General features: G+C 40.2%; 1 protein-coding gene across 1 annotated transcript in view; it reads left to right on the forward strand.

Moving 5' to 3' along the window:
- Positions 1-12,552, forward strand: part of PLCH1 (phospholipase C eta 1) — a 186,254-nt gene that overhangs the window by 114,206 nt on the left and 59,496 nt on the right. The window contains exon 7 of the mRNA XM_032787405.2: positions 2,753-2,923. Coding sequence (XP_032643296.1) covers positions 2,753-2,923 — 171 coding nt within the window. The remainder of the gene's footprint in view (positions 1-2,752; positions 2,924-12,552) is intronic.

A 12,552-nucleotide genomic window follows, 5' to 3' on the forward strand; every position in this document is an offset into this window, starting at 1 on the left:
CCACCCCACCCCCCTCTTTTGAAAAGCACGTTGCAGCCACTTGAACGCTGGGATAGCTGCCCATAATGCACCACTCCCAACACCGCTGCAAATGCTGCAAATGTGGCCACACTGCAGCGCTTTCCCTACAGAGCTGTACGAAGACAGCTTTACCTCGCAGCACTGTACAGCTGCAAGTGTAGTCAAATCCTCAGCCAACCCTGGCAATGCCATTAAAATGGGGTTGTGACCCACTTTGGAGTCCTGACCCACAGTTTGAGAACCACTGGTGTAATGATTGCAGCTCCCTGTGATTCCTTAGGTATTACTAATGCTGCAGCTGCAAGAGAAAGAGAGAATTGTGAAGTCACGTATTGACAGGCAAAAGCCTTTTAGTTCACTTTCAAATGGAAAAGAAATATCTAGGGATGTAACATGATCTCATTAACACGCAACCTTTTTATAACCCAGAGCCATCTAACATTTTGATTTGACAAAAACAGGTTGAATTTTTTTCCTTTGTTGCTGGCAGCCTATATCTGGGTTCATATCATAGACCTTGCAGAAATAGTTAGACTCCTTTACTGTTGAAGAAAGAATGAAGTTTTGAAAGATTATCCTGTTGTTAGACTGGCTTGGGGACCAGGTGTATAGCCGTTATTTCTCGAATCATCCTCACTCGTACAAGGGGGCCAGTAGACTTCCAGTATCACCAGATTTATGCATGATAAAGGATAGACACTGTGCCAAATTCTCAGTCCTGGATCAGGCAGCTTTGTACTGCTCAAGTGATACAAAGCAGCTAGAAATCTGTCCTAAATGATTCCTCTTGACAGGGTTGGGCTCTGTGCCACCTGTTCCCAGTTTTCACTTGCACCCTGAAGATGTGCACCTTTGCTTTGATTATGTAGACTTAAATAGTAAAGCTATGCCAGACAGATAACCTGCTATCCAGAATCCAGGAAATATTATATGTATGTGATCCAGGTAAATCTTGCCACGAGGCATTCATGAGTGAGGACACCAGAAGCTGACTACAGGGAATTGACTGATATCCTGACTAGAAGATTTCAAATTTGCCATGGGTCTGGGAAAGTTAACCCTAGTACAGTTTTCTTTTCCCAGCACCACTAAATATGGAGGATTATAAATTGCAGAGCAAGAGCATCCAAGAGACAACTGGTCTGTAAGGAAAGAGTGGTGTACAGCCATGGAATTATGAGGCTGTATTTTTAATGTTGGTATTTACTTATATAGAGTACAGTGATATTCATATCCTAGAAATGTGTTTAAAACAAGTGGTAAATTGAATGCTTTGTTCAAAGCGAAAGTGAAAATGGAAGGTATAGTTCCAAACTGGATGACTGGGGGTGCTGTTCTCTGTAGTTCCAGGCTGGCTGATCAGCAGCTTCACTCTGGCAAGTATGAGAGTGGGTGGAGGAAGGAAAAGCTAACCCCAGAATAAAAAGAATCGGCAGTGAGATTAGGATTGCCAACCCTCCAGGATTGTCCTGGAATTTCCAGGAATTAAAGATTAATATTCAGTTAAATATTATGTCATGTGATGAAACCTCCAGGAATATGTCCAGTCAGAATTGGCAACCCTCGGTGAAATGCAGGCTGTAGTGAGAATTTGTGTTCACATTTTATTGGGTAAACTGTTGGACAGAGAAACCCACCCTGAGGGAATTCAGGGCAAATCAACATTGAGAAGAGCTCTTTACAGAAAGGAGAGTCCTGTCCAGAGAAGTTAAGGAGGCACTTTCTTTAATAGGACTCTGCCTGGCTGCAGGCATCTTCATTTGTAGATCTTGATGCAGGATCAGGGCATAAGGCCTTGATTAACTGAAATGTAAAGAAAGTGCATAAAGAAAAACAGTATGCACTGCTGTGAATGAGAGGTGTTATTCATGGATACACATAGGACACCGAACCACCTATAATGTTAAAACTTCCTTTCACTTTTTCTTCCTTGTGCTGCTTACAATCTAAAACTCAGCAGAGAAAAGTCTTTCTTGAGTTTGAGTTACTATAGAGACCTACATCAAAGACTAAATAAATGATAAAACTGCTGTCAAATGTTTTGTAAATCCAAAGCAAATCCTCTTAGGCAGATGCTCAAAGTAAAAAGCAGTAATAACATACAGTAAGTACTGTTTTCTTCTCTAACAATAGCTCTGAGGACAAACTAATCAAGACTGTGAAGATATTTTTCTGCGTGGAACGCTGCTGTTATTGCAGACTTAATCCTGTTTGCGTACGCTGTGCTGGCAATGGGATTAAATGATTGTTGCAATTTATCATGTTGACATCCATTTAGCATTGTAATATTATACAGAACATTTATAAATGTCAGCTTCTACCTTTCGACGAAGTCAGTGGGTGAGATGCTGATGCTATCCAGTGTAACTCCACTGAATCAATATATCATTCTAGATGTACACCAGAGTAACTGAGATCAGAATCTGCCCCAATGTGAGTCCTTCTCATGAAATAACTTAATACAATGAAATCTAAAGACAGAATTTGCCTTTTCACTGAGATTTTGTTGTTTTACTTTAACAATTGAATTTCTGCCAAGAAATCCAATAAAAATCCTTTTAATTTTGTTGTAACATTAGAAAGTGCTTGCTAGTGTTGTTGAGGATGAGTGGAGTCATGTGGCTTGAAGTGTATTGAAAGTGTATCTTATATGTATGTTCTATTCTGCTTCATTCCCTGAATTCATTATACAACTACCCAACACACTTACTTGTATCTTCTTGCTCCTCAGGAAGCTGACACAGATGAGAATCAGGGAACCCTAACATTTGAAGAATTCTCTGTGTTTTACAAGATGATGTCATTACGACGCGATCTCTACTTGTTGCTTTTGAGCTACAGCGATAAGAAAGATCATCTCACCGTTGAAGAATTTGCTCAGTTTCTGAAGATGGAACAAAAGGTATGAGAATAATAAATGTAGCTGATGGTCTTGTTTTAACACACAACAAAAGTGTGCGACCAACGTTAGCTCTTACTTTGTCCAGGCTGTAAACAGTAGTGAATGCTGAAAATGAAGGATTTGTAATGGAGATGCTGAGACAAAATGAATCTGATTAAATACTGTAGTACAAGCAAATGCTTCTGGAAAGCAGGAGGTTTTTGATCCTCTGGAGGGAAAATGTGGCATATTAGGTAAATATCCACACTGGCTTATACTGACTTCCAGATCACAAGTTTACATTTAATGTTAATAATCCAACAAGCAATGTATTTTAGTGCTGTAATGTTGTATCTTATAACTTTTCTTGCCTTTAAGAAGTTTGTTTATATTGAAAGGAGGGTGCAATATGAGTAAGGGTGGCAGAATATGACCTTTAATAAATAAAAGGTTTGAAAACCATGTTAGAAAGTGAGTGAGGACAACACAAATTACATTTTAAAGTAGAAACAATTACTTGGTTTTTAACAAAATAAAGTAGGATGAAGAAAAAGCTGAAGTCTGTGACTTTCCAGATTTGATTTGCCTGTCTAGTTTTAGTTCAATAATTTGTGTTAAAATTAGTTTTTGATGCAACATTTTTTCATTTAAACTTAAATTCCATATGTTTCTTTAATTTTATCCTCAACCTAGGAGCCTCTAGGTCACTTTAAAAACATAAATAATATCTACTATTTCTTTAAAAAGCAGGACTTAAGTATTGACATATTAATAACAAAATTACAATGTTCAAGCTATTTGTACAGGAGATTTTAATAAAGTGGACTCACTTCAAGCTATCACTACTGACAATTGATTTAGTATTTATTGTGGTTTAAACATAATCTTTTGTTCATCCCTGAAGTGAAGTGATGAGCAATATATCAGTATTAATATTATGACAATCTCCTGTTCTGAATTCTGACTTGACTATGTGAAAGTGGGGTTAGGCAGTGTGCCTAGAAATATAAATCTTTATCAACTTTTTCTGTTAAAAATCCATGTTCTTTGTACAAGGCTTCTTTTTAAAAAAGATTTTTGAAGAGATACCCACAGTTTTGTGAAATTTGATTTGGTTTGGTACTTACAAGGCTTTTCTTTGAGTGTAAATTTTGGTTTAGTACTCAGCAGTTCTCTTCTTGTAACAGCCTATGTTTTCATTGCCTTTACCAGATAGGGCACTGGTATCTTTTCATTTAAAAAATTATTAGAGAGAAGCTATAAAACATGTACAAATCTCTGTATTTGAGCTCTTCATGTCAGAGACTATCACAGAATTGTTTGAATGTAGGCACTGAAATCCACATTTAGGCATTTAGTTAACAGGCGGCTTGATTGTCAGAGTTGCTGAGTACCAGCAACTCAGAGTGAAGACTGTAAGAGCTGCAGGTGCTCAGCACCTCTGAAAATCAGGTTACTTTTACTTACATGTTTAAATATGGATAGATTGTAAGCTGTCTGGCACAAGGGCTACGTTTTAGTTCTTTGTTTGCACAGCATCTAGCACAGTGAGGTCCTAATCCACGGCTAGGAGTCCTAAGGGCTACGCTCATACATATAATAAATTAAGATGTTTGTGGATAAAAGTTATCGTTAGTGTGCGGACAGCACCCTAGCATGTTGTGGGCAATGCCAGAATACAAATAAATAATAATAATGTCCTTTGTAGCCTAGATCCACTAGAGGGCAACATAATCACAGGTAGTAATATCTGTATTTTATCAGGAAGTTTACATTTTTGTGTGTGTGTGTGTGTTCTAAATTTCCCAGAAATTGTTTTTGTTTTTTCCAAGGGAATAAACAAGCTATTAAACATAAAAAAATTACTGAAAAATATCAAACATTTCTACTGAAAACTTTTCTCTCTCAAAACTGGAAAGTTTCAATAAAATATTTTTAAATTTTAGCTACAGCCATTTTTTTTTTTGCCAAGTAATATTTTGCTGAAGAATTTTGAATGGCTTTAATATGACTTATGCAGCAGTGATGGTTGAAGTTAGTTGTCTCTTTGTTACTAAAAAGCTTGTGTTTATGGACTTTATATCCATTTACAGCTGTAGTGCCCAATTTATGACTTTCATAACTTGCCACAGGCTGCGCAGATATGCTGCTGCTGACAGAGGCCAATCATGCTGGGTGTGACTGCTGTTGTGGCTGTGCTTTATTCACTGTAATACCAGTGATTGTAAACAAGACTGCTTCACTTTGTCATTATTTTTTCATGCCCAGTTAGTTTGATTTGCAGTTATAACAGGCTGGGCCTCTGTCTCACTATTACACAACTGTAGAGATTCTTGGGGGTGGGTAGCAGAACAGACTTCATTTAAAAAAAAAATCCCCACCTGGGATACGTATGTGTCCTCTGTTTACTTGACATTTTGTAATGATTATTTGTGTTGCTTAATTGTAAGCTATATCCTTTGCTTGATTTAATCTAGTGTTTTGATTCTGCATTATGAGAATTAGTTCTTGAGAGAAAGCAAAGTCTACCTCATCACTACTCTTTTGTAACAAACCCACCAGCTGGTATCCACCAGCAGGATGGACACTCTTGGCATTGCATTCCTTTCCCCAACTTCTTTGCTCCCCTGCTGCCCTTCCTGTTATCTTATTCCCTCTTCCCTATGAGGGGCTTATTGATGAGTGATGGGAATGTTACATGAGAGAGCTCTTCCTGATTTCCACATGCCCCTTTTCGGTCATCCTACATCTCATCACTAAGGCTACATTTTAGTCCAGGGTATTTTTAGTAAAAGTCATGGACAGGTCATGGGCAGTAAATAAAAATTCCTGGCCCGTGACCTGTCCTGACTAAAACTTGGGGGCAGCCCTGAGGGTGCCGCGGGTGGCGGGACTGTGTACGCCATGGGTGCTGGGAGGGGAGGGGTTGGTGGGGCTGAGGCAGGTTACCTACCCAGCTCCTGGGAAGCAGCGACCTCCAGCTCCTAATTCTACGTGCTGCCTCCACTCCACCCCAAGCCTCAGTTCTGCAGCTCCCATTGATTGGGGCTAGGTGTACACTGGGGGCGGGTCGACCTAAGATACGGCAACTTCAGCTACGCGAATAGTGTAGCTGAAGTTGGCATATTTTAGGTCGATTTACCTGGCCGTAAGGATGGCAGCGAGTCGACCGCTGCCACTCCCCCATCGACTCCGCTCTCACCGTGGTGGGGTTCCAGAGTCGATGGCAGAGCGATCGGGGATCGATTTTATCGCATCTACACTAGATGCGATTAAATCAATCCTTGATAGCTCGATCACTACTCGCCGATCCATTGAGTAGTGTAGACATACTCTGGGAAGCATGGCCAGTGGGAGCTGCGGGTGGAGGCAACAAGTGGAGCTAGGAGCTGAGGGAGGGGAATTCCTATTGCCCTTCCAGGGAGGCCCTCCGCCCCCGGCCCCCCCGGTAAGCACTGCCTTGCATCCCAATCCCCAGCCCTGAGTTCCCCCTCTAACCAAACTCCTGCAGCTGCGGGATTGGGGGGTCTGAGACTGCCCCAGTAATAGCAGATGTGACTGGCCCACGGGCTGCCCAAGCTGCTCAGGTGGCTCCCGGGCCAGCTGCATGGGCTGCTGCAGTAATCATGGAAGGTCACAGAATCCGTGACCTCCGTGACAAACATGAAGCCTTACTTATCACTCTACTGCTGCTTTGCCAACATCTGATTGTTGGATGGTGGAGTTTTCTAACATCCTTCCCAGAGGAACTGTGACATCCTCCTTTCACTCTCTCCTCTGCAAGCCAGGTGATAGTGTCACCAGTTTGTGACATTTTATTTTAGGCCAACAGATGACTTGTTCACACACTCAAAAACAACACCTTGCTGAACCTGTAGAGGGTTGGTTTTTGAAAGAAAAATGTCTGCGTCAAAATCAGTCTTTCATCAGCAGCGTATAAATCCCTACATTCAAAAGATTTAAGATCCAGTATTAATTAGCCATATTCAGTAACTGATGTATCCATATACGCCTATATTCAAAGATTACCATTCATGTAGAAGGCATTTTACAATTTAATGAAAGTAAATTTTAATTAGAATTGAGAGTCTGTGTCATCTCTCTCAAGTTAAAGTTAAAATAGCACAAGTGAATGGACTCCTGTCCCTTAACAGCTGTAGCCTTTGCCTAGATTAGACATTTTCATTCCTTCTACACACACAAACACTGCCACACAGACATCAAGGAGCCTGTGGAAATGATGAAAAAGGTAATTCTCAACAGCTTGTGATGAAGAAGGCTCTGCTAGGGAATAGCCTTTACTATCAAAGAGCAACCTCTACTTGAGCTTGGCTAATCAGTTATTTTCTCTAGCAAAGTGTTCTCATTTCTATTATCCTGTGTGATTCTGGTAGGCTTCTTATGGTACAGGTTTAGCTTAGAGTTATAAATAAAATTTTCTAAGAAGCAAATTGAGCCATCCCCTGCGCTCTCTCTAACATCTGGAGGGAGAGAGATATGAGCTGACAGACATTTCTGTCCTATGATTACAGTGTATAGTTATTTCAGTATACTAGCAATGTTCGGTATTTGTATTGAGGTTTGGTTGAAAGCTTTAGTCCATAAGAACCTGCATGTCATCCACTAATTTCATGTTTCTTTCCACTAGCTGAGAGCAGCAGTTCTCAGCTTATGGGTCACAGCCTCCAAGACGCTCATCAGTTATTGTCTTTGTGGGTCACACTCCATTTCCCATTCTTTGTCTTCCACAGAAAAGAAGTTGCTCAGTCATGTGCAGCCGGTCTCTCTCAGACATGAGGAGCACCGCAGACAAATGTTCCCAGTGCTCACCCTGCTTCTTCTGAAGCACTGAGACCCCTGAGCAATCTTCAGGAACGCTGTTCCAAGGATTCTGTGATGCAGCTGAGAAGGACCAACTGTGAGGGTTTGGGCTGAGAGGGGCAGGATGGTCATATTATGACAAAGTTATTAACTTCAGCTTAAAATCTTGGAGCTGTTGTTCAAAACCTGTTAAACCTGCTTCTCTACTGGCATCTTGGCATGAAAGTTTAAGTGAAAATTCTTAGAAATTTCAAATCTTCTACTTTTTAGCATTAAAAGTCATGGTAAGGAAGAGCCACTAAACCAGATGCTACTTCTGGTACATAACTCTCAAAAACGCTGGCGAATTATTCCATTTAACCAAGAAAATTCAATGCCTGTAGAGTGCTGAGATTTTATTTCATCTTCTTGGCAAATTATATTTTTAAGACCGTGAGAAAAAACAGACACTAGCATCAAAACTAATCACATTAACTCAGAACAGAGATTATAACTACAGTGCAAGGTTGGGCCAATTTAACCTTTGTGTCACCTTTAACCTCAGGATTAACTTTTGTGTCATCATGCCTACTATCTCAGACATTTCAGTTTTTGTATTTTACATGTAAGACTCTTTATGGGTTGAACCATCAGTGCATTTAGGATAATTTTAAAATATTTATCAAGACAAGTGCCTTGAGAATAGCCATCAAAATCTTACTCTTCTTGTGTTATAGTACTTAGAGCTAATCCAATATATTAAAAATGCAGCACTATAGAAACACAATCATTGATATGTAGCGATTCTGAAATTATTCTAGTCACATAACTACGAAAAAAACAGCAGGAGAGATAGCAGATTAAAGTTTATGCATCTCTCAGTATAGAATTTAATCAGCTGATAATATAATTGTTTCCATCTCTGCTTATTAAAAGATGAAGAAAAAAAAACCTCTAGACACCTCTACTACACCCCCAGTTTTTAACATGCTTGGCAATCTGCTCACCCTGGCTTTTTAAAATTTAAATGTTCTTCATGGATGTGATGTGTGAAGCAGTGTGCTAATAAAGTAATCATATTACAGTGGAGCTGATTTATAAAGGCTCTGTTAAAGGAAAAAAATCAAATATAATAGATTAAAAGATTTTCTATGGTATGAACCAGACCAAAAAATAACGAAAAGTGTAATACCAAAAAAGAGATGAATGCTGAATAACAAGCATGTATTTGGAATTTTTAGATTTGGATAAACAGTTGGATTCATTTTGTAACTGATCTAGCTGTACAACTTGCATTACGCACCCCAGTAAAGTAAAGGTAAACGTGCCTGCTTCCTCTAGGGTACTGAGTGCTCACCCAAAACTGGCAGAGGCAAAGGAAAAGACACAGGAATGTTGAAACCCTGCTAATGGTGTAGAAGGCACCTCTCTGCAAAGGGAGACTGAATAGACTTTAGACACATGGTCAGACAGCCTCAGTCTTCTACGCAAGCTGATAAATTACTCATCTAGTCAATTGACGATGATGATGGTCGAGAAAGAGAATTTCAGCAGAAGTCTCCCTCACTTTAATAATTTGACATTCTAATTGTGTTTTCTGCTTTAGTTTTTACATATATTTTGCTTGATATTAGTTTGGGTCTCTCCATTTTGTCTGTCTCTCTTGTCCATTTAGACTGTAAACTCTTCAGGGCAGGGAGTGTCTTTTACACTGGTTTGAACAGCACCTGGCACAATGGGGCCACATTTCTGATTGTATTACGGTAGCATCTAGCAGTCACAAACAATGGTCCCCATTAAGGAAAATATGTTATTCACATAACACAAAAGCATAGGCTTAAATCCCATAGCAATCAATAGAACTCAAGTATATGCTTAAGCATTGTCTTGCATATGGACTTAAGCACATTCTTAAGTGCTTTCTTGAATTGGAGCCAATACTGGCAAATAGGGACATTACTAGTGACAAGCAGTACTCTGGATGGTCTAGCTGTGCTTTTAGGCTCAGTACAGCTTGCCAAAAATGCCTATGGTCCTTAGATGAAGTGTCTTATAGCCTTATTGACAAAGGTATGCATCGTGCATTAATGGTGTGAACGTTTTACCATCAATTTTTACCACAGGTTTATCACATATCATGTGAGATAATGGGTGGCACAGAATGACCCTGGATAACTTCTGCTTTTGGAAATGTTTGCAAAACCATCGCAGCCATGAAATCTGTAAAAATCCATAAGGTCCAGGAACATTTGCTGACCTTTATAAGTGGCGATGTGATACACTGACTCACCCTCTAATTTCTATGCAATACCTGAGAGTCAGAAGTAGTATCATAATAGCTAAAAGAGAGACCAGTATCATTAGTATCTGAGGAGAAGAGCTCAAAGTGACTGTCGTGTCTCTTCAGTGTTATAGATACATACACAGAGCGTAGACCAGTGGTGGGCAACCTGCGGCCCATGGACTGCACGCAGCCCATCAGGTCCCATTGGTCAGGAATGGTGAACCACAGCTACTGGGAGCTGCAAGCAGCTGTGGCTGCGGACGGTCAGTGTAAACAAACTCTCACGGCCTGCCAGTGGATTACCCTGATGGGTTGCATGCAGCCTCCTGGAGGCTGTGGGTTGCCCACCACTGGCATAGACCATCTATGCTCAAAAAATCACAAAGTAGGTTTCAATCACAATAGGGCACTATTAACATGACCATGTCTACTCCAAAATTGCAGGGAAGACCGAGGGACAATGTGTAGATGTTTACATAGATTGTATCAACCCAGCAGAAGCTCTTGATAAAGCCAGCTATCCTGGTTTATGAAGAAATCTGAGAAGATCTGGATGACCAGTTTGCCAAACTTTTCCAACGTCCTCATGCTGGAATGATATCAGATCCTTTTGGCTTTATGGACTGAGTTGTCAGGGAGACCTCATTGTCCCATTGTTATTTGGATTTAAAAAAACAACAACAAATAGCAGTGTAAGATGAAATGATTCCTGGTGCAGAGTAAAGCTCAAATTCTGCCAGGAAAACTTTTATGCAGTTGCATTTGTGTGCATTAAAAAGTTGCCAGAAAACCTCATTAGAGAACTACTTTTTGTGGTTGAGTGAACACATGTAAACCTCTGAGAGACAGGCCTGCAGATAATGGCATCTCATTTTGGTTGATAATTTGCATTTCAATAGCCAAGGTTCTTTTCAAATGAGATCCAAAGAAACAGTGTCAAAGCAAACATCAGGATTAATATCTCTTTCTGTGTATCACTAGAATCTCAACATCCTTAGGTACCTGCTGTAACTGCAGGGCCTTCCTGACTCTGAACAGAAAGTACTTTAGTAGTACAGTCATTGATGAAGTGGCAAATATTGACAGTGATTCTGCTTTCACTTCAGTCACTGAGTAACTTTATGGCAGTTAATGGATTTTCCTAGCATAAAGTTGCTATAACTGACAGCAGAAACATCAGATGTGGCTTTTCTCTGGTCCTGATCCTGTAGAGACTTATGCACATGCTTAAGTTTATGCACTGTGAGTAACTCCTTGATGGGGACTGCTCACAGTGCATAGAGTTAAGCATATGAGTAAGTCTTTCCCGGATTAGGGCCTGGGACTGTTCTAATGTATGAGAATGTTAAGTCACCATTACAATACTTAACTGGATGGAATCCTCTACTGGATGGAATATCAGACCTGCCCATTTGCATGTGCAGCCCAGCAATATTTCAGATTCCATTACTGCTACAGACCTGAATGTTTCCCAAGTTACTGCTAATTTTAAATAGTGCACATAGGTCTGGGGATAGTAGATGAGACTCTGTACCTTCCTTCAGTTGGTGACATTTTTGAACTTCTCACTAGCTAGGATAATTCGCTTCTGTCCATATTGAGTTGGTGTCCCTAACCTCTGTTTGCCAGAAGCTGGGAATGGGAGACAGGGAATGGATCACTTGATGATTATCTGTTCTGTTCCTTCTCTCTGGGACACCTGGCAGTGCCCACTGTCAGAAGACAGGATACTGGGCTAGATGGTCCTTTGGTTTGATCCAGAATGGCCAATCTTATATCTACTAATATCACTGTCTATTTTCCTCCCATTATGATGCTTACAGGCACTGTTTGCACATAAAGATTTTCCTCCACTCCACTTTCTTTCACATTTTGGCCCTATGCTGTATGGTGCTGAGTGCTTCTTGAGAAGTGGTCAGTGGGAGTCAGGGGCTTCACCATCTCTTGGGAGATGCTCAGCACCTGGCAGAATTAGGCCCTTAAAGGATCTCAACCTTCCTCAAAAGATCTCCACAAAGGTGAGTGTTGGTACTTGGGCCTTCTTACCTACAGACAGTGCTGGGAAGGATGAAAAGCAAATCAAGGCTATAGAAAGTAAATTCCTCCAGCCATTGAGAAGGAAGAGCAACAAGCCACCAAGGGAACATTTCTTTGACTCTGAACTGTGAATAGCAAGTAACCTACAATACTGAGCAATCTGCCTTGTTGCCTTTGCCTGAAGCAATAATATTTAATACAGACTAGGTACAATTTAAGAAAGAAAATATCAATCTTCCTGGATTTTTTTGCTTGAAGTACGAGTGATGTCTTAATTTGAAGTTGTGCAAAGCCAGTGTTTGAACCAAATTTGGTGAAGAATGAGAAGCTTTATGGAAATATTATAGTATCATCTTTGTGAAAAAAATATGACTAACCTAACCATTTCTTCACTTCCCTTCTGTTAAGTGTAGGGTATGAAAAAAGCTATTTGTCATTATAGAAAAGAGATAACTAGGAAAAAATCCTGACAAAACTCCCACTGACTTCAGTGGGGCTATTTACTTCAGTGGGGCCAGACTTTTATCTT

Source organism: Chelonoidis abingdonii, chromosome 8 (assembly GCF_003597395.2).
Source record: "Chelonoidis abingdonii isolate Lonesome George chromosome 8, CheloAbing_2.0, whole genome shotgun sequence".
Lineage (NCBI taxonomy): Eukaryota > Metazoa > Chordata > Testudines > Testudinidae > Chelonoidis > Chelonoidis abingdonii.